The sequence below is a fragment of the Meriones unguiculatus genome, chromosome 2 (genome assembly GCF_030254825.1).
Source record: "Meriones unguiculatus strain TT.TT164.6M chromosome 2, Bangor_MerUng_6.1, whole genome shotgun sequence".
NCBI lineage: Eukaryota > Metazoa > Chordata > Mammalia > Rodentia > Muridae > Meriones > Meriones unguiculatus.
The window spans coordinates 50,618,394-50,644,005 of record NC_083350.1 but is presented as its reverse complement, the minus strand read 5'-3'; the positions used below and the strand labels follow the sequence as shown (position 1 = coordinate 50,644,005).

At 39.6% G+C, this 25,612-nt stretch overlaps 2 protein-coding genes and 1 pseudogene across 2 annotated transcripts; all 3 read left to right on the top strand.

Annotated features, from left to right (window-relative positions):
* The first annotated feature begins 2,358 nt into the window (after positions 1 to 2,358).
* LOC110541795 (E3 ubiquitin-protein ligase RAD18-like) lies at positions 2,359 to 4,346 on the top strand (annotated as a pseudogene).
* A 1,208-nt stretch (positions 4,347 to 5,554) lies between these two features.
* On the top strand, positions 5,555 to 9,264 carry LOC132652334 (protocadherin beta-6-like). Its single transcript, XM_060377387.1, has one exon. The coding sequence runs from the start codon at positions 5,751 to 5,753 to the stop codon at positions 8,106 to 8,108; it is 2,358 nt and encodes a 785-aa protein (XP_060233370.1). The 5' UTR covers positions 5,555 to 5,750; the 3' UTR covers positions 8,109 to 9,264.
* An 8,535-nt stretch (positions 9,265 to 17,799) lies between these two features.
* LOC132652333 (protocadherin beta-4-like) lies at positions 17,800 to 21,909 on the top strand. Its single transcript, XM_060377386.1, has one exon. The coding sequence runs from the start codon at positions 18,962 to 18,964 to the stop codon at positions 21,353 to 21,355; it is 2,394 nt and encodes a 797-aa protein (XP_060233369.1). The 5' UTR covers positions 17,800 to 18,961; the 3' UTR covers positions 21,356 to 21,909.
* Positions 21,910 to 25,612: the final 3,703 nt, after the last annotated feature.

Here is a 25,612-nt window from a genome sequence, read left to right as displayed (position 1 = left end):
TGTTGAAGAGGCTTTCTTTTTCCATTGCCTGGTTTTGGTTTCTTTGTCACAAATCAAGCGTCCACAGGTTTGTGGATTTATTTTTGGGTCTTTGGTTCTACATTGATCAACCTGTCTGTTTTTATGATAGTACCATCTGGTTTTTATTAGTATTCCTCTGTAGTACAGCTTGAGATCAGGGATGGTGACATCTCCATAAGTTTTCTTATTGTACAGAATTGTTTTAGTTATCCTGTTGTTTTTTTTTTTTTTCCTTATGAAGGTGAGAATTTCTCTTACAAGGTCTGTAAAAAGTTGTGTTAGAATTTTGATGGGAACTGCATCGAATCTGTAGATTGCTTTTGGTAAGATGGCCATTTTTTCCTGTGTTAATCCTACTGATTCATGAACATGGGAGATCTTTCTATCTTCTGATATCTTCAATTTCTTTCTTCAAGGACTTGAAGTTCTTGTCATACAGGTCTTTTACTTGCTTGTTTAGAGTCATACCAAGATATTTTATAATATTTGTGGCTGTTGAGAACGGCGTTGCTTCCCTAATTTCTTTCTAGGTCTGTTTACTGTTTGTATGAAGGAGGGCTACTGATTTTTGAGTAAATTTTGTGTTCAGCCACTTTGCTGACAGTATTAATCAGCTGTAGGAGTTCACTGGTAGAATTTTGGGGGTCACTTATGTATATGATTATATCATCTGCAAATACTAATATTTTGACTTCTTCCTTTCCAGTTTGTATCCCTTTGATCTCTTTTGTCTTATTGCTCTAGCTAAAACTTCAAGTACTATGTTGGATAGATGTGGATTGTCTTGTCCCTGATTTTAGTGGAACTGCTTTAAGTTTCTCTCCATTTAACTCAATGTTGTCTATTGGCTTGTTGTATGTAACTTTCATTGTGTTTGGGTATGCACCTTGTATCCTTGATCTCTCCAAGACTTTCATCGGAAGGAGTGTTGGGTTTTGTTGAAGGCTTTTTCAGCAACCAGTGAGATGATCATGAAGTTTTATTTCTTTCAGTTTTTGTTTATATGGTGGATTACATTGATGGAGTTTTATATGTTGAACCATTTCTGAATCCCTGGGATGAAGCCTACTTGATCATGGTGGATAATGTTTTTGATATGTTCTTGGATTCTGTTTGTGAGTACTTTATTGAGTATTTGTGCACTAATGTTCATGAGGAAAATTGGTCTGAAATTCTCTTTCTTTGTTGAGTCTTTGTGAAATTTAGGTGTCAGGATGACAGTGGCCTCATAGAATGAGCTTGTCAATGATTCTTCTGATTCTACTTTGTGGACTAATTTGAGGAGTATTAGTATTAGCTTGTCTTTGAAAGTCTGGTAGAATTCTGAGATAAAATCAGGTGGTCCTGGGCTTTAAAAAAGACTTTTATTATTTCATTATTATTTAGTTTTTCATTATTTATTTATTTTTATTATAGTATTATTTGTTTTTATTATTATATTATTAAAGACTTTTAATAACTGCTTCTATCTCCTTAGGGGATATAGGTCGATTTAATTTGTTTACCTGATTATGATTTAACTTTGTAAGTGGTTATTTATCAAGAAAATCATCCATTTTATTTAGATTTTCCAATTTTGTGGGTACACATTTTTGAAGTAAGACTTAATGATATTTGGTGTTCTGTAAGCTTCTTGTATGGTTTATAGGCATCTCTTTCTTCAAGTTGGGGAAGTTTCCACCCACGATTTTGTTGGAAATATTTTCTGGGTCTTGGAGCTGAGAGTCTTCTCCTTCTATCCCTCTTATTCTTATGTTTCATCTTTTCATAGCTTTCCAGATATCTTGGATGTTTTGTGTCAAGAACTTTTAAAGTTTAAAATTTTCTTTGACTGATGTATTGACTTCTTCAACTATCTTTTCTATGCCTGAGATTCTCTTTTCCAGCTCTTGTATTCTGTTGGTGATGCCCCCATCTCTAGTTCCTGCTTTTCTCCTTAGGCTTTTCATCTACAGTATTCCCTCAGTTTGTGATTTTTTTAAAAATTCATTTAATTAATTAATTCATTTATTCACTTAACATTTCTATTGTAGCCCCTCACTTCTTGTTTTCTTTATTCTTCTATTTCTACTTTCTACTCTTGAACATTTTTATTTATTTCCTTCATCTGTTTTATTGTATTTTTCTGAATTTGAGAGATCCATTCATTTCCTTTTTAAAGACCTCTATCATCTCTATGAGATTGGATTTGATGTCATCTTCTTGTGCTTTGGTTTTGTTAGGATATTGAGGTCTTGCTTAGCAGGATAGGTAGGCTCTGGTGGTGCCTTATTGTGCTGTGTTGATTGTGTTTTGATGCTGGCTTTTATCCATCTGTTTTTCTCTGGTGTTTGAGGGATGCTCCTGATGCTGTCGGGACTCCTTGGGGACGTAGGCAGAGCTTTTGACCTTACAATGGAGCTCAGGGACTGGCCACTGCTCACCTCTGCTGGCTGTGCCCCAAGTGGACTTGGCAGGCAAAGGAATGGTGAGGTGGAGTCTAACCTCGGTGTTCCTGGGGCCCAGCATGCCCCCTTGGCATGGCAGGTGATGGAACTCAAGGGACCCTGGAATTACTTTTACCTGTAAGAATATAACAAAAAGGGAAGTTAATGACAGCTTGACTTATTCTTAAAACATAGTTTTTAGTCTTTATTCAACTTTAAAAGTTAATCAAGAAAGTTATAAAACTCAGAGCACAATTAAGTAGAAATTCATGGCAGAAATATGGTAAATAGCATTAATCCCTTTCCAATTATTATTGTCTATATAAAAAACATTTTGGGATGATAATTAACAACCCTAAATGAACGTTTCATAATTATGCTTGAACATCATGACAATTCAAACTCTCCTAAGATAATCCAGCCACCTAAGTCCATTTTGTTTAATCGTATAAATGAAAGTGGGCAAATAAACACCAAGGAAAACCCTCCTCTGATCTCTTTGTGTATTCAAAAAGTATGGAACACCCCAGACCAGCGAGAAGCCACCAGCAGCTTATAAAATAAACCAGAAATTTGAATTTCTGTCACTACGGTGTAGTAGTAAACATGACCCAAGTAACTCACATGGAATGTATTCCTTAAGAACAAGGTTATCTTGTTGTTACTGATCAAAAGTGGAAAATAGGAGCCGTGTATCTTGATAATGGCAATATGTCAACATGTTTTTTTTTCAACGCTTTTATTACATGTATGTCTCTTGCAATTAATTGCTCTCATTTTTAGACACAGGATGAGTTTAACATGTGCTGTTCTAGGGCAGAAGTTCTACTGAAGGCATCAAGCTCTTATCAGTTTAAGGTTTGTTTTTCTTAGCACAATCAAAAGTCATACACACACATATATAGTGTGTATGTGTGTAATATATATTTGTGTGTGTATACTGTGTGTCAGGTTAAAAATTATACTTATATCTGTAGAATTAACCTTCTATATTAGATTGACTACCTGGCATCAAAAAGCAATTATACTTAGAGGTTAAAAGTCAGAAGTGAAGCCAGGCATGGTGGCGCACAGCTGTAGTTCCAGCACTTGAGGAAGGAGGCAGGCAGATCTCTGAGTTCAAACCAGCCTGATCTACAAAGTGAGTCTAGGGCAGTCAAGGGCATTTTCTGTATTTCCTGTGTCTTCCACCTCAGAGGAAACTCTTGTCAAACTACATGATGCTGAAGCCTGAATCAAACATTCTTCCTGTCAACCAAAGGAACAGGGTAATGGAGAAGTTCCTTGTCAGAGGTCCCCATCAAAGTTGACGGGAAAATAAAATGACAGGAAACTAAACCCTCAAACAGAGCCAAGCACTTCTGCAGAGTCTGAAGAGACACGTTTTGTAGGAAAGATGGCATCTGGTTCCTTAGGTGCAAACCATTGTGTGCCTCCATGTATATCTACCCTGAAACAGGACACTACTGTGACTTGCCGTGTTTCTAAGAGTCAACATCCCCAAAAAACTCATTCATGAGAGTCTAGACAGCTTCTTATCACATGAAGAAAAGAAGCCTTAGAAATTCTGCTCACAAAAGGAAGTCTCTGTGCCAAACTGTATAACCCACTCCCTGACTGTGATTTAAAGAAAAAGCTAAACTGCTATGGATTATCTATTCAAGAAAACAAACAGCAGCTTGTTCAGATGCACCAAGAGTCCGTACACATGTGCCATGCCCCAAATGATGCCTTGTGCCCCAAATCAGTGGCTGAAATAGTTCAAGAATTAAAAACATGGAGAAGACTAGAATGTATATGCTGCAAAGGAAAGAGACACAGTGCAAGCGTCATGGCTTTTATGAAGAAACAAACAGAAAAAGAAATAGGTAAAATTCATAAAAAAGACATCAGAATTAATTTTGGTTTCTAGTGGACTGGGTCAAAAATATTACAACAAAACTGGAAAACCATCAAAAGCCAAAGTAATGAAATAGATGAACCCAGAGACAAGCTTCCACTGTATGTGCGTCTGCGTCTGTATACATGGGACAGAAGATGGGAACATGGACTTCCCAGATGTGATCCTGGTAACAAACCGCTTCTCCCAATCAAAGCTGGAATCTGCCCTTCTCCAGCAGTGAGAGTTCTAGAGACCCGATGGTTCCCCTAGTTCTACTGATGTTCTTCTCTCAACAATCAGAATCACGGATAGCTCCAGTTCTGGCACCATAAGAGATCTTCTGGCTGGATGTGTGTGATGCATGTCCTTAATTCCCAATACTTGGCATCAAAGACAGGCAGATCTTTCGGAGTTTGAGGCCAGCCCTGTCTACATAGTGAATTCTAGGACAGCTGGGGCAACAGAGGAAAATTCTGTCACAAACAAACAAACAAACACACAAACACAAAACAAACAAATCTTTTGAAAGAAGGCTAAGCCTGGGAATTATCTCACCAAAACAATTCAAGGCAGAGACAAGCCTAGGACAGTTCACTAGCTTTGCATAACACATACTAGTTACCAAGAACTCTTTCTATTTCAGAATTCTTTAAAGTCCTATTTCATTTTGTTTTCACCGGGGGATTAACTTCAAAAAAAAAAAAAAGCTTTCCTCAACCTCTTTACTGCAACAAGCAGATGAGAACATCAATGATTTTTTTTATAATCCATATACTTGTAAGTGCTTATGCCAGCCATCAGCATCGACCTGTTACTGATGGTTCTTGACCAAAAGTTGAATGTATGTGTTGCTTTAAATGCACACATGTTTTACTTACAGAGTAAGTTTATAATTTAAAGTTAAAAAATCGGTATTATAATTTTTGAAGAATCAGGAGAGCTGGTGGTCAAATTTAAGGTAACAGTCACAATAACTTTGTATCATTTGTATGTTCTATGGAAAGGGAGTTCCAAAACGGTTCCTTTTAGTATTTTTCAGGCAGTTCTCTAAAGCTTTCAATACCAGCTGTTAAAAACAAAATAAAAAAGTGAAATAAATGTATTTTAACAAAGGTAGAAAAAAAGAAACACAATGAAAAAATTACATGCAATAGCGAATAAGGACGCGTGGTGGCGCTGCAGGCTAAGCGTGGGAATAATGGGCACTGCAGATGCCCCGGAAGCCATTGCTGAACGTTAGAACTTACACAGTTCCTTAAAAGAAGCTGGCATTCGGTTGAATCTCGGGAAAAGATCTCCAGAAAAGGCGTATCTCTAAGAGCAAGTCAGTGAGTAAAATTTAGTTCTGTTATTTCATCAAAACACGTGGTTGGATTCTAACAAATTAAAAGACACTGCAGCTTCTGGATCCAGTGTGAACAATGGAGACAGCGCTAGCAAAAACGTCACAGCAAAGGCAAGTCATTTTTCTTACTATATTGTTGCTTTTGTGGGAATCCGGCTCTGAGGCAATTAGATATTCCGTGTCAGAAGAGACTGAGAGTGGCTACTTGGTGGCTAACCTGGCAAGAGATCTGGGATTCAGGGCAGGGGAACTGGTCACTAGAGGGGCTCGAATCCATCACAGAAGAAACAAAGAGCTCTTGCAGCTGGATGCTGAGACTGGGATTCTGTTCTTGAAGGATAAACTAGACCGCGAGGAGCTGTGTGGGGAGAAAGATCCCTGTGTGCTGCACTTCCAGGTCATTCTGGAAAACCCTGTGCAGTTCTTCCAAACTGACCTGCAGCTCACAGACATAAACGACCATTCTCCAGAGTTCCCTCTCAGGGAAATGCTTCTAACAATCCCTGAGAGCGCCCAGCCAGGCACTGTGTTTCCTCTGAAGGCAGCTGAGGACCCTGACATAGGGAGCAATGCTGTTCAGAACTACACAGTCAGCCCCAACCTCCATTTCCACGTTGTTACTCACAGTCGCCCAGATGGCAGCAAAAACCCAGAGCTGGTGCTGGACAGAGCCCTGGACAGGGAGGAGCAGCCTGAGCTCACTTTAACCCTCACTGCTCTGGATGGGGGGACCCCTCCCAGGTCTGGGACCACCACAGTGCGCATTGAGGTGGTGGACATCAATGATAACGCCCCCCAGTTTGTACAGTCGCTCTATGATGTGCAGGTCCCTGAGAACAGCCCCCTCAATGCCTTGGTTGTCAGGGTCTCTGCCAGGGACTTAGATGCTGGGAAGAATGGGGATGTAGCCTACTCTCTGTTCCAAGGAGGCAGAGCATCTCAACCATTTGTAATAGATGAAACCACAGGAGAAATTCGGTTGAGCAAAGAGTTGGATTTTGAGGTAACTGGATATTATAATGTGGAAATCGCAGCCACAGATGGAGGGGGCCTTTCAGGCAAATGCACTGTGGCTGTACAGGTGTTGGATGTGAATGACAACGCTCCAGAGCTGAGCTTCTCTGTGATCACAAGCCCTATCCCGGAAAACTCCCCAGAGACTGTAGTTGCTGTTTTCAGTGTTTTTGATCTAGATTCTGGGGATAATGCAAGGATGGTGTGTTCTATTCAGAACGAACTTCCATTTAGTTTAAAGTCCACATTTGAGAACTATTATACTTTAGTGACAGAGGGGCCACTGGACAGAGAGAGCAGAGCCGAGTACAACATCACCATCACAGTCTCCGACATGGGCACACCCAGGCTCATGACCCAGCACACCATAACAGTGCAGGTGTCCGACATCAACGACAACGCCCCCGCCTTCACCCAATCCTCCTACATCCTGTCTGTTCGCGAGAACAACAGCCCCGCCCTGCACATAGGCACCATCAGAGCCACAGACTCAGACTCAGGCTCCAATGCCCACATCACCTACTCGCTGCTGCCGCTCAATGACCCGCAGCTGGCCCTCAACTCTTTAGTCTCCATCAACGCGGACAACGGGCAGCTGTTTGCGCTCAGGGCGCTGGACTATGAGGCCCTGCAGAGCTTTGAGTTCCGCGTGGCCGCCACCGACCAAGGCTCCCCAGCTCTCAGCAGCCAGGCGATGGTGCGCGTGCTGGTGCTGGACGACAATGACAATGCGCCCTTCGTGCTCTACCCTCTGCAGAACTCCTCTGCTCCCTGCACTGAGCTGCTGCCCAGGGCGGCAGAGCCCGGCTACCTGGTCACCAAGGTGGTGGCTGTGGACCGCGACTCTGGCCAGAACGCCTGGCTGTCGTTCCAGCTGCTCAAGGCCATGGAGCCAGGGCTGTTCAGTGTGTGGGCGCACAATGGCGAGGTGCGCACCACCAGGCTGCTGAGTGAGCGCGATGCCCCCAAGCACAGGCTGCTGCTGCTGGTCAAGGACAATGGCGATCCTCAGCGCTCTGCCAGTGTCACTCTGCATGTGCTGCTGGTGGATGGCTTCTCCCAGCCCTACCTGCCTCTGCCAGAGGTGGCGCGCGACCCCGCGCAGGATGATGAAGATGTGCTCACGCTGTACCTGGTCATAGCCTTGGCGTCTGTGTCTTCACTCTTCCTCTTGTCTGTGCTGCTGTTCGTGGGGGTGAGGCTGTGCAGGAGGACCAGGGCGGCCTCTCTGGGTGTCTGCTCTTTGCCCGAGGGACATTTTCCTGGTCACCTGGTTGATGTCAGCGGCACGGGCACCCTGTCCCAGAGCTACCAGTATGAGGTGTGTCTGACTGGGGACTCTGGCACAACAGATTTTAAATTCCTGAAGCCTATAATTCCCAACAATCTGATTCCAGACACTTATATGTTGAATAGCTAAAACTGTAGGATAAATCTCATTAAGAGAAGGATAAAATAGTAGTTGTTGAGATGTAGGGTTCTTTTTGTTTGTTTGTTTGTTTTGGAAATCAGTAATGTTTCACCCAGATTACGTTTGATTTCTATGTGGTTTTAGTTTTTATGTCACAGATTAATGTTTCAATTGCCTCCTGTCTTGGTAGTGCAATCTTAGTGTATGTTTTCTGTTACTCAGAGGAAAGCAATATCTTCACTGCTTTAGTAATGACTGAAATAGTTTTAAAATCTCATTAAATGTATTATATTTGGTAAGCAACGTAGAATTCCAAACATTTTCAAAATGTATCTGTAACATCTTCTTTTCTTTTAGGGGTTATACTAACTATATAATGTGGTAGGTCCATTGCGATGCAGATCATCTGCATCCTTAATCATTGGCCTCCCCCTTTATTTTCACATTGCGCCAAAATGTCACCCAGAAGTGTGTGGCTCTTGTCCCACCCATTTTCCTGTAAATGATGTAGTGTCATTCTTCTTTGTGGATGATGTGTGGTTTGGAGGTAGAGGTTAGTTGATAGGGTGCTTGCTTAGCATGCACAGTGCTCTGGAGGTTCGAGTGCGAGCACCACGTGGCAAGTTTAAGTTCTGTCCAGGTTATGTGAGTCTCTGACTCACAAAACAAAACAACAAAACAAAGCTGCATTTAACCTAAGTGCATTTTCTTTAGCCATCTGTTAAAATAATCTTAGACTGTTTCCTCTATAAGTAAAGTGTTAGTACAAAGGAAAAATGTTTCCTTTAAGAAATATAGTACATTGAAATTCTTTTAGGAGCAACAAGTTTAACCCGTCTCTCTATCGAGACCAGCTATTAATAGTTTTTGAGACAGAGCATCTCCACTATCTCTGGCTGTTCAGGAACTCACTACGTGGCGTGGACTGAGTTGGCCTCAAACTCACAGAGATCCACCTACTTCCGTGTTCTGAGTGTGGGGATTAAAGGCATGCACTACCACACTAGGCAGCAATTAATATTCAAGATTTCATTTTTATGTTGGCCAAAGGGCAGAAAAAAAAACCATGTATAAATCCAGTGGATTGCTTTTAAGCTTTCAGTCTTCAGTGTTGTTAGAATCATTTTCAAACAACAGGAATAAATTAAATGTCATTTTAAACTATGAGCATTCTTTTACTTTCATATTATATGGTGAGGTGTATAGTTAGATGCCACTTTGGTTTTGTAAAATTTGAGCTGTTGCAGTAAAAACCCATGGGATAATTTTTTAAAAAATACTACAGTAAGGACAGGTTCTGTTAAAGCTTATTGTATACTACTACTCATTTCCAATATATATGGTGACTTAGGAGGAAATCTTTTAGCTTTCTCTCAAGGTTTCTTCTGACTGCAATCTGACATGATTTAGGATTACTCAAAATCTTGCTCAGATTATAACTTTTGATACATTTTATGCCTCCATCTTTTGGTGGAAGCCATGTTGCTTCTTCTGGAAAAGGTACGTGAGTGTTCTGTGAGTGACCTCTAAGGCAAGGCCCTTGGAGTTTATCTCCCACCTCGCAAGGAACAGTGGGAATGGTATCTGGAATGGCTGCATTGATCCTTGAGAGACAGAGCCCTGATTCCTGCCTACTTAAAGGTTAAGTGAAGACATGATTGACAAAAACCTTTAGAAAAGATGGTCTCAAAAATAATAGGGTTATGTGAAGAAGAAAGAAAGGGCTTAGAAATGTCAACTGTTTCTGAGGACCTAAGTTTGCCAATACATTGGAGTGAGGGAAAGTTCAAAACCAGCTAAGGGAAGATAGGACCTAAAGGTCAATAGCGAAGAGTTCATTCTCAGGACAAGTTAGTTCATTTCTAGGGTAGGTTTGTAAGTAAAATTTGCTATGCTCTTAAAAGAAATACAAGTTGCCTTACTAGGCCACAGAGGGAGACAATGCAGCCAGTCATGATGAGACCTGATAGACTAGGATCAGATGGAAGGGAAAGAGGTCCTCCGCTATCAGTGGACTTGGGTTGGGCAAGTCCACTGCCCAGGAGGAGATGAGGGATGGAAGGTGGTATTGGGAAGGGCATGAGGGAGGTGGCTAAAGCTGGGATACAAAGTGAATAAACTGTAATTAATTTAAAAAATAAATACATTTTTAAAAATGAATGAAGAACCTGAAAAAAATGACATAATAAATTTTGAGGCTATTGTAGCCAAGGATTTATTGGCCACGTATTGTTGAAAAAAAAAAAGAAAGAAATACAAGTAGGATCGATTCCTCCTTGCCTTAAACAAGGGCTTACATAGAAGGTAGAAATTGTATGGGTTGATGAAAAAGTATTAACTTTTAGTTTCTGCTCTATAAGAAAAGCTGTAGAGAGCAGGACCATACTATAAAATTAGACAGATAAAAATGGTATAAAAGACAAATTAACACATATTGCGAACATACTGAGTCAGACTGTGAAACGATGCAAAGGTTATATTGCTGTTGAGAGTTTATGCTTGGATTCTAATGTCTTACCTTGAAACTGCGTGTATACTGCCGGCCTGCACACAATTCAAAGTGGATGTGCTTGGCTGGATATAATATTTTTGCTTGCAATACAGCATTCAGGTCATTTGGCTTCCGATATTCAGGTGTGCTTAGCTATGTCATAATTATTTGGATTGCAATACTACACTACTTAGGATATGGGTAAAGGTTAATCACTGGCAACAAGGGAACAAAGGAAACTTAAAAAGAATTTTAATAAGTAATTGTTGGGAGTCCCGGATAATGATTAAAGGAGAATCTGGAGCTGCAAATGTTTGAATGCTCTAAAATCTTGTATGAATAAAGACAGCTCAAGCTATTCGAGGTCACTTGCTCAAACCTGAACAAGGGGTCAGAGTCTTCCTTTCCACTGACTCCACAACTCCACCCCATGTTACTGAACTTGCCAGATTTGGACTCTGGCAATCTCCATACTTCAAAGATGTACAAAAATTGGGATTAGATAACAGTATCATTAAGAATGATTAAATTGAATACAATTTAGAATTAGATCTAGAAGGAACTGCCACTTCAAATAATATGGTCATTTTGAATGAAATATGTCTTCTCTACTGATGTGATAAAATATCATGACCAAAGCAAGAGACTCTATTAAGAAATACTCTATCCAGAAGAAAGAGCTCGCTGGAGGATTACAGTCTCAGAGGGTGAGAGTCCATGACCTGATGGCAGGGAATATGGCAGATGGTAAAAATGGTGCAGGAGAAGTGCCTGAAAGCTTACACCTTGCTCCAGAAGCAAGAGGCTAACTGGGAATAGCATGGATTTTTGAAATCTCAAAGCTCACACCTCAGTGACTCACCAGCTCCAACAAGGCTACACCTAATCCTTTCCAAACTGTCCCACCAACTAGGATATGGGTAAACTTTCAAATATATGAGCCTTTGGAGATCGTTCTCATTGAAACTACCACAGACTGGGACTATGACTCAGTTTTAGAGTACCTTTTCTTTATAGCATGCCCATGGTCTAAGGTTTGATTTCCAATACCACAAAAGAAGGACTTTTCTTTTGGTGGTTATTTTCCTAGTATTTTCTCTGGTAATTAAGAGTGACACACTAAATCTTTGTGAATCTTGTACAGTGTGGAGTTATCAATGCTTTATAAAAATTTACTTCTATGTATCTATAGCCCTTTCTTTTTATTTGTGCCATGTAATATAAATTTCATTTTTACAAATTATAGATTCATGAACATATATTTATAATTACTTAAGGATATTAATCTTTGTAAACCTTGTAAGTGCAGTTATGAGTGTTTTTCAAAATTTTACTTTCATGTATCTATATTCCTTTCTTCTCATTTGTGCCACATAACACAGTTACCCTTTACACATTTTAGATTCATGAACATGTTTTCATAATTACTCAAAGACATTGTCCAAAGTCAAAGAATGAAAAAAATAAACCATATAAACAGCAAACAGAAGACAATTGGAGAATAGCAAAATCAACCACAAAATTAAATTTAAAGATTACTAAAATAGAGCGTTAAAGAGGGCCATTATAGATAATAAAAGGGAGACTCTACTGGGAAAATATAAAACCTTAACATATATGTACCTAAGTATAGTGCATCAAAGTAAATGTCTTAGTTTCTTTTTCTGCTGTGATAAAATACCCTGACCACAGCAACTCAGTGGATAAAGGATTTACTTCAGCTCACAATTCAAGGGTTTGGTCAACCATCGCAAGGAAGTCCTGGAGCTTGATGAAGTTAGCCACATTGCATTCACAGTCAGGAAGCAGAAAACAATGAATGTCTGTATTCACCACACCTTTTCATTTTTATATAGTCTAGGATCCTAGTCAAAGGAATAGTGCTGCCCACAGTAGGCAGATCACCTCAGTTAATGTAATCAAGATAATCCCCTAGTGCTCAGGGAAACAGAGGCAGGTGGATCTAGAGGCCAACTTGGTCAACAAAGCAAGTCCAGGACAGCCAAGGCTACACAGAGAAACCCTGTCTCCAAAAACCTAAACCAAAACCAACCAACCAACCAAACAAACAAACAGAAAAGAAAGTCCCCTAAAGACACACTCAGAGGTCCGGGTCTCAGGTGATTCTAGGTCTTATCAAGTTACCACTTGAGATCCCACATCAAAACAAATGAAACAAAATTTGACACAAACAAATCATGTTTAATTTTCATTAAATAACTTGATTGGAGTAACAACAACAACTCAGAAACAACAGAAAGCCTATTAACAGATGGAAACTGAAAATTTTCCCACTCAGTGACCACTGGGTCAGGAAAGAAATGAAGAAAAACACTAAAAAAAAGTTTCTAGAATGCAATGAAAATGAAGGACAACATACCCAAACTTATGAGACACAGTGAAAGCAGAGCTAAGGGAAAAGTTCATAGCACAAAGTGTCTTCATAAAGAAACTGGAGAATTCTCATACTAGCAAATTAAAAGCACACTTAAAAGCTCTAGAACAAAAAGAAGCAAACACACTCAAGAGCAGTAGATGTCAGGCAATAATCAAACTCAGGACTGAAATCAGTAACTTAGTAACAAAGAGAACAATACAAAGAATCAATGAAACCAAGAGCTGGTTCTTTGAGAAAATCAACAAGAAAGACAACCCCCTAGCCAAATTTACTAAAGTCAGAGAGACAGTATCTAATTTAACAAAATCAGAAATGAAAAGGGGGACAATAACAACAGACCCAAAGAATCCAAAGAATCTTTAGGTCTTGCTTCAAAAACCTGTATTCCACAAAATTGGAAACTGAAAAAGAAACGGACAATTTTCTGAAGAGATTTTACTTACCAAAGCTAAATCAAGATAAGCTGTTTAAATGGTTTAAACAGCTCTATAACCCCTGAAGAAATAGAAGCAGTCATCAAAAGTCTCCCGGAAAAAACAAAAACAAAAACAAAAACAAACAAAGAAAAAAATAACAACAAAACCCAGGGCTGATTGTTTAGCTCAGAATTCTACCAGGCTTTCAAATAAGAGATAATACCAAAACTCATCAAACTATTCCACAAAAGAGAAACAGAAGGAACATTGCCAAACTCATTCTATGAGGCCACAGTCACCCTGATACCTAAACCACACAAAAACTCAACAAAGAAAGAGAATTTCAGACCACTCTCCCTCATAAACATTGATGCAAAAATACTTTACAATAAAATACTTGCAAACTGAATCCAAGAACACAGCAAATACATTATCAACCATGATCAGGTAGGCTTCATCTCAGGAATGCAAGGATGGCTCAACACATGAAAATTCATCAATGTAATCCACCATATAAACAAACTGAAAAAAAAATCACACAATCATCTCATTAGACGCAGAAAAAGCTTCTGACAAAATCCAACACCCCTTCATGATAAAAGCCTTGGAGAGATCAGGGATACAAGGCACATACCTAAACATTACAAAAGCCGATAGCCAACATCAAATCAAGTGGAGAGAAACTCAAAGGAATTCTGCTAAAATCAGGGACAATTCAAGGCTGTCCACTCTCCTTATTTCTTCAATATAGTACTTGAAGTCCTAGCAAGAGCAATAAGACAACTAAAGGAGATCAAGGGGATACAAATTGGAAAGGAAGAAGTATCAGTATTCATGGATGATATTATAGTAAACATAAGTGAACTCAAAAATTACCAGGGAGCTCCTACAGCTGATAAACACCTTTAGCAAAGTGTCTGGATATAAAATTAAGAACAACAACAACAAAATAATCAGTAGCTCTCCTGTATACAAATTACAAACTGGCTGAAAAGAAATTAGGGGAAAACACCCTTCACAATAGCCTCCCAAATATATAAAATGTTTTGGTGTAACTCTATCCAATCAAGTGAAAGACCTGTATGTCAAGAACTTCAAGTCTTTGAAGAAGGAAATTGAAGAAGATATAGAAGATTGAAAGATCTCCCCCACTCATGGATCGGTAGGATTAACATAGTAAAAATGGTCATCTTACTAAAAGCAACGTGCAAATTCAATGCAATTCTTAACGAAATACCCAAACAATTCTTTTTAAATTTAATTTCATTTATTTACTTATTACAATTTATTCATTTTGTACCCCTCTTGCTGCCCATTCTCCCATTTCCTTCCAGTCCCACCCTTCCTCTTTCTCCTCCTATGCACATTCTCTAGTCTCTAGATAGGGGAGGACCTCCTCCTTCTATCTGACCGTAGCCTATCAGTCTCATCAAGGCTGGCTGCATCATCTTCCTCTGTGGCCTAGCAAGAACAGTTCTTTACAGATCTTAAAAGAACAGTTTTCAGCTCCATGTGGAAAAACAAGACAAAACAAAACAAACCAGAAAAGCTAAAACAATCCTGTAGAATAAAAGATCTACAGGAGGTATCTCCATCTTTGATTTCAAGTTGTCCTACAGAGCAACAGTAATAAAAACTACATGGTACTGACATAGAAGCAGACTTGCAGATCAATGGAATCAAATCAAACATCGAGAAATAAACCCACACACCTACGGTCACTTGATTTTTCACAAAGGAGCCAAAACTATACAATGGAAAAAAAAGACAGCATCTTCAACAGATAGTGCTGGTTTAACTGGATGTCTACATGTGGAATAATGCAAATAGATCCATATTTATCATCCTGTGCAAAACTAAGGTCCAAGTGGACCAGAGACTTTAACATAATACTAGACACACTAACTCTATTAGAAGTAAAAGTGGGGAAGAGCCTTGAATTGATTGGCACAGGAGACAATTTCCTGAACAGAACAATAGTCCAGGCAATAGAATCAACAGTCAATAAATGGGACCTCATGAACCTGAAAGTCTTCTGTAAAGCAAAAGACACTCTCAGTAGACCAAAACAACAGCCTACAGACTGGAAAAAGATCTTCACCAATCCTATATCTGACAAAGGGCTAATATCCAGAATATATAAAGAACTCGAGAAATTAAACACCGACAAACCAAATAATCCAATTTAAAAATGTGGTACAGAGCTAAACAGAGAATTCTTAACAGAGGAATATCAAATGGCTGAGAAACAGTTAAAGAAATGCTCAGTGTCATTAGTCATCAGGGAAATGCAAGTCAAAATGTCTCTGAGATTCCATTTTACATACATCAGAATGGCTAAGCTCAAGATCTTAAGCTACAGCACATGCTGGTGAGGATGTGGAGAAAGACGAACACTCCTCCACTGCTGGTGGGAGTGTAAACATGCACAACCATTTTGAAAATTAATTTGGCGCTTTCTCAGAATGTTGGGAATACCACTCCTGGACATGTGCCCAAAATATGTTCCACCAGACAGTATGGACATTTGCTCAGCTATGTTCATAGTGGTTTTATTTGTAATAGTCAGAAACTGGAAACAACATTTATTGGCTCTAATATCATTTAAAATACCTCCACAGAAATATTTTATATTCTAAGACTGAGAATAATTGCGTCTTACCAACAAAACTCTGATTTCTAAGCTGGTAAGGCTTCCTCTTGAATGGTGATTACTTCTGAGGAAGAATTTTGAAGGATCTAATAATAACTGAAAACTTGAGGAAAGACCACGTGCCATCAATGAGAGGGATGTGTGTGTGTGTGTGTGTGTGTGTGTGTACAAACAAAGGCTGAATGTTGGATCTACTGTAAATTTTGTACAAAATTGTTTTCCCTTCTCATTCTACTTGGGCACTTAAGAGACTATGGAGCCACGTTAAACAGTTCAAACTCTACTTTGTGTTTTCACATGGCATGTGATATTGGGATGCTTTTAAAGCCAAATCTCAGTTTCTTCCTATATGTATAACATGGACACTGCAAGGACAAATCTCACAGAGTAGATAGGAGAGGAAATGCATTAATATGTAAAATGTTGATCATAATTCTTTCCATATTATGATATAGTACGTTGTTAGTATTACAGAGATTTTGAGGGCTTAGAATTTCCACCAAAACTACTTTATTTAGGGTTCTTAAGTATCTTTATCTCCCTTCCAACCACCCTCTGAAACCTTAGGTAGGATATTAGTAGGGAAAATGGCTGTAGACCTCTCTTATCTACTTCCTGCTGATTAGGGTCAATGGGTCTTTAGGGAGTTACCAAACTCAGTCTTCAGGGTACCAGCAGTCCAGTCCAAGGGCCAACACCAAGCAGCAATACAAAGTCAGCGAAAGCTGCAGGACTCAGTTGGATTTCCCTGAGAAGCTCTCCAGAAGGTTTTTCTCTGGGAAGTCAAGTGTTGAAGCATGTAGATCAGCGTAGCGATGTCGATCTGAAAAAGTGGAGTCTCATTGTTCGTGGTCCTCTATGTATCTCCTCTTCTCAGTCCACCCACAGATGTTCTCACCCAGCCGAAGTCACGTCCTCGCATGTGAGAGCTCACAGAAAAACATCATGTGCCCTCTCACAGGCCAACCTGGGCAAAATGTTGCCTGCCCAGCTTGCAGAAAACATCACATGTGAAAACTGAGTCTTCAAGGAAACCTGAACTTTCCACTCCAAGATTTTATTTTATTTTTCTGAGTTGTAAGAAGAAATGGAAATAGTTGATCTCAAAACTCTGTGTCAACATGTAGAAATGGGAAAATAAAATATAAGCATTATTCCTCCTGAACTTTAAGTCTAAATAGAACCTGCCTACTATGTCAGGAACTTTTCTATTTGTTCTGCTCAGGAGACTTGTTTTACATTTATTTAAATAAAAGACAGATCTTTCTTTTTATTGTTTTTAGTATTTGTTTTGTATTTTTACTTTAGTTACGTCAATGCTCTTGGAATCATTTGAATGTAGAAATGGAATTATTTGGGTGCATTTATTTATTCAACTGATGCTTGTTCAATGCTTACTATAATCCACATTCCAAAATATGAGCACTGACATATTTTAGCAAGAACTTATTCAACATCAATCATAAATTAACCCAATAACTAAATGAAATCAGGTGCAAAAGCATAGGAAATCCTTCATTATAAAGGCAAAAGATGAGCCATCTTTTGATTATATATGACCTAGTTATGTGTTTTCTCATCATGCTCCAGCTTTCTTACTTTTCAGAGTAATCATAGCAGCTACACTCATGCTGAGAACTCTTTCAGACACATTCTCTAGTTTTTACCTAAAAGTAATCAGCAATCCCCCCACACCTTTCTTCCTCTCTTCTTCTTCTTTTTCTTTTTCTCCTTCTTCTTCTTCTTCTTCTTCTTCTTCTTCTTCTTCTGTTTCTTCTACTTCTTCTGCTTTCTTCTTTGTTTATACTGTTATGAGGAGATGGCACATCTTCATGCTAAAAATTCTTTAAGTCAGTACTTGATTTCTCTCAGCGAATCTGATACCCACAATGTAAAGGGTGTCCACAAAGCTCACTATAAAAAAATCTTCACCCGTGATAGATTACGCCATATCAACTCATAAAATAAAGCCCCCTTTAAGAATTCCTTACATATGGGTAACTAAGTAGATTTAAATCCCTTACTTAAACACAATTTTGTCGTGCTATGACCCCGATGTTAACTCAGTACTTCAACCTTCATTTGTCTTATTTGTTAGAATACTTTAATTCCCTCTCCAGACCTAACATTCTGTGACACTGTCACAATTTACCTCACCTCTATCTAGGTATATTTTAATTTCACACAGTAAATAAAAGTAAGACTATTAATTCAATAATTTGTGCACCAGTGTAAAAAAAAGAGAAGCTATCCTTAGAAAAATAATGTCTTCTTTGGGAGAATGTGGTACAGATTGTTTAAAAATTCTTGCACCTCTAAAGAGTTCTTATTTCAGAAGCAAACACATATAACTATTATGAAGTTAATTCAAAATTAAGGATTTGGTTTACTGGGTTAGATTATGCAAAATACAAAAGTATTGTCGATTCCCACCAATTGGACATGTGGGAAAACTGAGTTAACTTCCCCTTTCCGACCTAAATTTTTTTCTGGCAAACACACTAAAATGAAATAACTTTATCAATTATGCAACTTAAAGCAGGAACACGACTTATAAACATAAAAAGTTCAAGGATTTCTATATATGCATTTGGAAATTTTCAAAAGGTTTCCGACTTGAAAACACTATCAATTTCTCAATATGGACACAGGGTGGCGCTGCAGGCTAAGGTTGTGAATAACCGCTAAAAAGCTTCCTGGTCCTTTGTGTTGCAAGACAGAATTAAAAACAGGAAATATCGCAAGGAATACCGGTCTCTGGATGGGTCTTAGACCGCTGTTTACCATATGAACAAAGTTTAAGTGCAACCGAGTAAAGACTCATTCAACCAAGGAATCAGGATTCAGCATTCAAGCCATTCAGAGGCTGCTAAACGATTGGATGTAAGCACTGCGGTTCCCACCATGGAGAAGCTGGAGAGAAACCATCCAAACAGGCAAGTGATACCTTTTCTTCTCATGCTCTTTTGGGGTCAGGTTCTAATGGTGCCTCCTCGGTACACTATCCTGGAAGAAACAGAACGTGGCTCCTTTGTAGCCCATCTGGCCAAGGACCTGGGCCTGAGACCTGAGGAGCTGGCTGCCCGGTCTGCGCAGGTGGTGTCTGACTATGACAAACAGCAATTGATTCTGGATCCTGAGACTGGAGATTTGCTTCTGAGGGAGAAACTAGACCGGGAAGAGCTGTGTGGCTCTGTGGACCCTTGTGTGCTGCATTTCCAGGTGTTCATAGAAAACCCAGTGCAATTTTTTCAAGGAGAATTATTGATCCAGGACATAAATGATCATTCTCCAGAATTCCCAGATACGGAAATGCTCTTGAAAATTCGAGAAAACAGCCAGCCAGGCACACAGTTTTCATTAAAATTAGCCCAGGATTTGGATGTAGGCAGCAATGGGATTCAACAATACAGAGTCAGCCCCAACTCTCATTTTCATGTCCTCACTCGAAATAACAGTGAAGGAAAGAAGTACCCAGAGTTGGTGCAGGACAGAGCCCTGGACAGAGAGGAGCAGGAAGAACTGAGCTTAACCCTCACAGCAGTGGATGGAGGGTCTCCTCCTAGGTCAGGTACAACCATGGTTCGAATCCTGATCCTGGACATCAATGACAATGCTCCTGAATTTGTGAACACTCCCTATGAGGTGCAGGTCCTGGAGAGCAGTCCCCTAGACTCTCCAGTCCTGACTGTCTCAGCAAGAGATGCAGATGCTGGCAACTTTGGGAGAGTCTCCTATGGCTTGTTCCAGGCATCAGATGAAATCCAACAAACTTTCTCAATAAACGAAGTCATGGGAGAAATTAGACTGAAAAGGGAGTTGGACTTTGAAAAAATTAAATCTTACCGTGTAGAGGTTGAGGCCACGGATGGAGGAGGGCTTTCTGGAAAAGGCACTGTGGTGATAGAGGTGGTGGATGTGAATGACAACGCCCCAGAGCTGACCATATCTTCACTGACCAGCTCAGTCCCGGAAAATGCTCTGGAAACTGTTGTTGCTATCATCCGAATACGAGATAGAGATTCCGGGGAGAATGGGAAAATGCTTTGTGCAATTTCAAATCATCTGCCGTTCATTTTAAAGCCTTCTTACAAGAATTTCTACACCCTGGTGACAGAGAGTCCGCTGGACAGAGAGAGCAGAGCTGACTACAACATCACCATCACAGTCTCCGACATGGGCACACCCAGGCTCACAACCCAGCACACCATAGCAGTGCAGGTGTCTGACATCAACGACAACGCCCCCGCCTTCACCCAAACCTCCTACACCCTGTCTGTCAGCGAGAACAACAGCCCCGCCCTGCACATAGGCACCATCAGAGCCACAGACTCAGACTCTGGCTCCAATGCCCACATCACCTACTCGCTGCTGCCGCCCCACGACCTGCAGCTGGACCTCCACTCTCTAGTCTCCATCAACGCAGATAATGGGCAGCTGTTCGCACTCAGGGCGCTCGACTATGAGGTCATGCAGAGCTTCGAGTTCCGCGTGGCCGCCACAGATCAAGGCTCCCCTGCACTCAGCAGCCAGGTGCTGGTGCGCGTGCTGGTGCTGGACGACAATGACAATGCGCCCTTCGTGCTCTACCCTCTGCAGAACGCCTCTGTGTCCTGCACTGAACTGCTGCCCAGGGCGGCGGAGCCTGGTTACCTGGTCACCAAAGTGGTGGCAGTGGACCGCGACTCTGGCCAGAACGCCTGGCTGTCGTTCCAGCTGCTCAAGGCCACGGAGCCAGGGCTGTTCAGCATGTGGGCGCACAATGGCGAGGTGCGCACCACCAGGCTGCTGAGTGAGCGCGATGCCCCCAAGCACAGGCTGCTGCTGCTGGTCAGGGACAATGGCGATCCTCAGCGCTCTGCCAGTGTCACTCTGCATGTGCTGCTGGTGGATGGCTTCTCCCAGTCCTACCTGCCTCTGCCAGAGGTGGCTCGCGACCCCGCGCAGGATGATGAAGATGTGCTCACGCTGTACCTGGTCATTGCCTTGGCATCTGTGTCTTCTCTCTTCCTCTTGTGTGTGCTGCTCTTCATCGGGGTAAGACTGTGCAGGAAGGCCAGGGCGGCTCCTCTGGGTGGCTGCTCTTTGCCCGAGGGACACTTTCCTGGTCACCTGGTGGATGTCAGCGGTATGGGGACCCTGTCTCAGAACTACCAGTATGAGGTATGTCTGACTGGAGACTCTGGGACTGGTGATTTCAAATTCCTAAATCCGGTGATACCAAACCTGTTTCTGGGAGAATCTGAGAGAGAAGTTAAGGAAAGTCCCCACTGCAGGAGTAGTTTTGTGGTCAGCTAAGTATTATTGTGATTGCTTCATCATCTCTCAGTTAAGGTAAACTTCTTATTGTAATTATTCTTTTAAGAAATTGTACTATCTAAACCTTTCCTTTACCAGTAATTCAACCCATGGTATCCCAAATAGCTCTAAACTTATTATGTTTTATTAATACTATTTTTCCTCAGGATTTTGTAGTTGTGGTATTACATACTCATTTCCTCTATATTTGCACATCTCTTACTGATTATTATCATTACAGTTAATGAAACTAATATCTTCATGCCATTCTGGAACTTTCAAATGCACTTAAGAAAAATTAAAGTCATGTGTATTTCTGGCACCTCTCCTTACCATATAACTTTATGTATTTTTAGGCCTTGACCTTTTGGTTAAGTAATCTGAAGAGCTGTAAAATCTAGTACACTTCTTCCTCCTAAACTGTAGGTAAACACACACTTCATTAAAACATCAGTGCACGGAAGTTGTGCCACCTTGTAGCCTAAAGATTGTGGGCTTTTATTCACAAGCATGCCATAAATGACTTCTCAAATAATTATTATGCAATAAAAATATGGAGAAAATAATCACATGATTGCTCTTCATTTTTGTGTGTGTGTGTGAAGCCAGTCTGTTAAATTACTGGTTTGACAAAATCCTTTAAAAAAGTAATATGAGAAACTGAATTATGAACCAATTTTCTCTAATTGAAGACTCTTGAGGGCATCAACTTTCTCTTTCTCTTTCCTTCCTTTATCATATAAACATAGTTGAGCAAGTGTCCTTGTGGAGTAATGGATTATCTATTGGGCATATGACCAGGAGTGGCATAGTTGGGTCTTGAGGTAGAACTATTGCCAATTTTCTGAGAAACTTTTGGATTGATTTCTAGAATGGTTGTATAAATTTGCACTCCCACCAGCAATGGAAGAGTGTTCCACTTGCTACATATCCTCACCAGCATGTGCTATCACTTGAGTTTTTGATCTTAGCCATTCTGACAGGTGTAAGATGGAATCTCAGAGTCATTTTGATTTGTATTTCTCTGTGATGAAGGACACTGAGCACTTCTTTAAGTGCTTCTTGGCCATTAAAGATTCCTCTGTTGAGAATTCTCTTTTTAGCTCTGTACTTTATTTTTTAATTGGGTTATTTGGTTTGTTGGTGTTTAATTTCTTGAGTTCCTTACATATTTTGGAGATTAGCCCTCTGTTGGTGAAGATATTTTCCCATTCTGTAAGCTGCCATTTTGTTCTATTGACAGCATCCTTTGCCTTATAGAAGCTTTTCAGTTTCATGAGGTCCCATGTATTGATTGTTGATCTCAGTGCCTAAGCTGTTGGTGTTCTTTTCATAAAGTTGTCTCCTGTACCAATGCACAACATACCAATATTTTGCATTTTCTCTTCTATTAGATTTGGCGTATCTGTTTTATGTTGAAGTCTTTACTTCTCTAAGATTTAAGTTTTGTGTAGGGTGATAGATATGGATCAATTTGCATTCTTCTATGTGCAGACATCCAGTTATATCACCACCATTTGTTGAAGAGGCTTTCTTTTTCCATTGCCTGGTTTTGGTTTCTTTGTCACAAATCAAGCGTCCACAGGTTTGTGGATTTATTTTTGGGTCTTTGGTTCTACATTGATCAACCTGTCTGTTTTTATGACAGTACCATCTGGTTTTTATTAGTATTCCTCTGTAGTACAGCTTGAGATCAGGGATGGTGACATCTCCATAAGTTTTCTTATTGTACAGAATTGTTTTAGTTATCCTGTTGTTGTTTTTTTTTTTTTTCCTTATGAAGGTGAGAATTTCTCTTACAAGGTCTGTAAAAAGTTGTGTTAGAATTTTGATGGGAACTGCATCGAATCTGTAGATTGCTTTTGGTAAGATGGCCATTTTTTCCTGTGTTAATCCTACTGATTCATGAACATGGGAGATCTTTCTATCTTCTGATATCTTCAATTTCTTTCTTCAAGGACTTGAAGTTCTTGTCATACAGGTCTTTTACTTGCTTGTTTAGAGTCATACCAAGATATTTTATAATATTTGTGGCTGTTGAGAACGGCGTTGCTTCCCTAATTTCTTTCTAGGTCTGTTTACTGTTTGTATGAAGGAGGGCTACTGATATTTGAGTAAATTTTGTGTTCAGCCTCTTTGATGACAGTATTAATCAGCTGTAGGAGTTCACTGGTAGATTTTTGGGGGTCACTTATGTATATGATCATATCATCTGCAAATACCAATAGTTTGACTTCTTCCTTTCCAGTTTGTATCCCTTTGATCTCCTTTAATTGTCTTATTGCTCTAGCTAAAACTTCAAGTACTATGTTGAATAGATGTGGATTGTCTTGTCCCTGATTTTAGTGGAACTGCTTTAAATTTCTCTCCATTTAACTTAATGTTGTCTATTGGCTTGTTGTATGTAACTTTTATTGTGTTTGGGTATGCACCTTGTATGCTTGATCTCTCCAAGTCTTTCATCATGAAGGAGTGTTGAGTTTTGTTGAAGGCTTTTTCAGCAACCAGTGAGATGATCATGAGGTTTTATTTCTTTCAGTTTTTGTTTATATGGTGGATTACATTGATGAAGTTTTATATGTTGAAGCACTCCTGAATCCCTGGGATGAAGCCTACTTGATCATGGTGGATAATGTTTTTGATATGTTCTTGGATTCTGTTTGTGAGTACTTTATTGAGTATTTGTGCACTAATGTTCATGAGGAAAATGGGTCTGAAATTCTCTTTCTTTGTTGAGTCTTTGTGTAATTTAGGTGTCAGGTTGACTGAGGCCTCATAGAATGAGCTTGTCTATGATTCTTCTGATTCTACTTTGTGGACTAATTTGAGGAGTATTAGTATTAGCTTGTCTTTGAAAGTCTGGTAGAATTCTGAGATAAAATCAGGTGGTCCTGGGCTTTAAAAAATACTTTTATTATTACATTATTATTTTGTTTTTTTTTATTATTTATTTATTTATATTATTTGTTTTTATTATTATATTTATTATTATAATATTAAAGACTTTTAATAACTGCTTCTATCTCCTTAGGGGTTATAGGTCGATTTAATTTGTTTACCTGATTATGATTTAACTTTTGTAAGTGGTTATTTATCAAGAAAATTATCCATTTTATTTAGATTTTCCAATTTTGTGGGTACACGTTTTTGAAGTAATACTTAATGATATTTGGCGTTCTGTAAGCTTCTTGTATGGTTATAGGCATCTCTTTCTTCAACTTGGAGAAGTTTTCACCTACGATTTTGTTGGAAATATTTTCTGGGTCTTGGAGCTGAGAGTCTTCTCCTTCTATCCCTCTTATTCTTATGTTTCATCTTTTCATAGTTTTCCAGATATCTTGGATGGTTTGTGTCAAGAACTTTTAAAATTTAATGTTTTCTTTGACTGATGTATTGACTTCTTCAATGGTCTTTTCTATCCCTGAGATTCTCTCTTCCAGCTCTTGTATTCTGTTGGTGATGCCCCCATCTGTAGTTTCTGCTTTTCTCTTTAGGCTTTTCACCTATAGTATTCCCTCAGTTTGTGTTTTTTTAAAAATTCTTTCAATTAATTCATTCATTTATTCACTTAACATTTCTATTGTAGCCCCTCACTTCTTGTTTTCTTTATTCTTCTATTTCCACTTTCTACTCTTGAATATTTTTATTTATTTCCTTCATCTGTTTTATTGTATTTTTCTGAATTTGAGAGATTCATTCACTTCCTCTTTAAAGACCTCTATTATCTCTATGAGATTGGATTTGAGGTCATCTTCTTGTGCTTTGGTTTTGTTAGGATATTGAGGTCTTGCTTAGCAGGATAGGTAGGCTCTGGTGGTGCCTTATTGTGCTGTGTTGATTGTGTTTTGATGCTGGCTTTTATCCATCTTTTTTTTCTCTGGTGTTTGAGGGATGCTCCTGACACTGTCGAGACTCCTTGGGGATGTAGGCAGAGCTTTTGACCTTACAATGGAGCTCAGGGAATGGCTACTGCTCACCTCTGCTGGCTGTGCCCCAAGTGGACTTGGCAGGCAAAGGAATGGTGAGGTGGAGTCTAACCTCGGTGTTTCTGGGGCCCAGCATGCCCCCTTGGCATGGCAGGTGATGGAACTCAAGGGACCCTGGAATTACTTTTACCTGTAAGAATATAACAAAAAGGGAAGTTAATGACAGCTTGACTTATTCTTAAAACATAGTTTTTAGTCTTTATCCAACTTTAAAAGTTAATCAAGAAAGTTATAAAACTCAGAGCACAATTAAGTAGAAATTCATGGCATA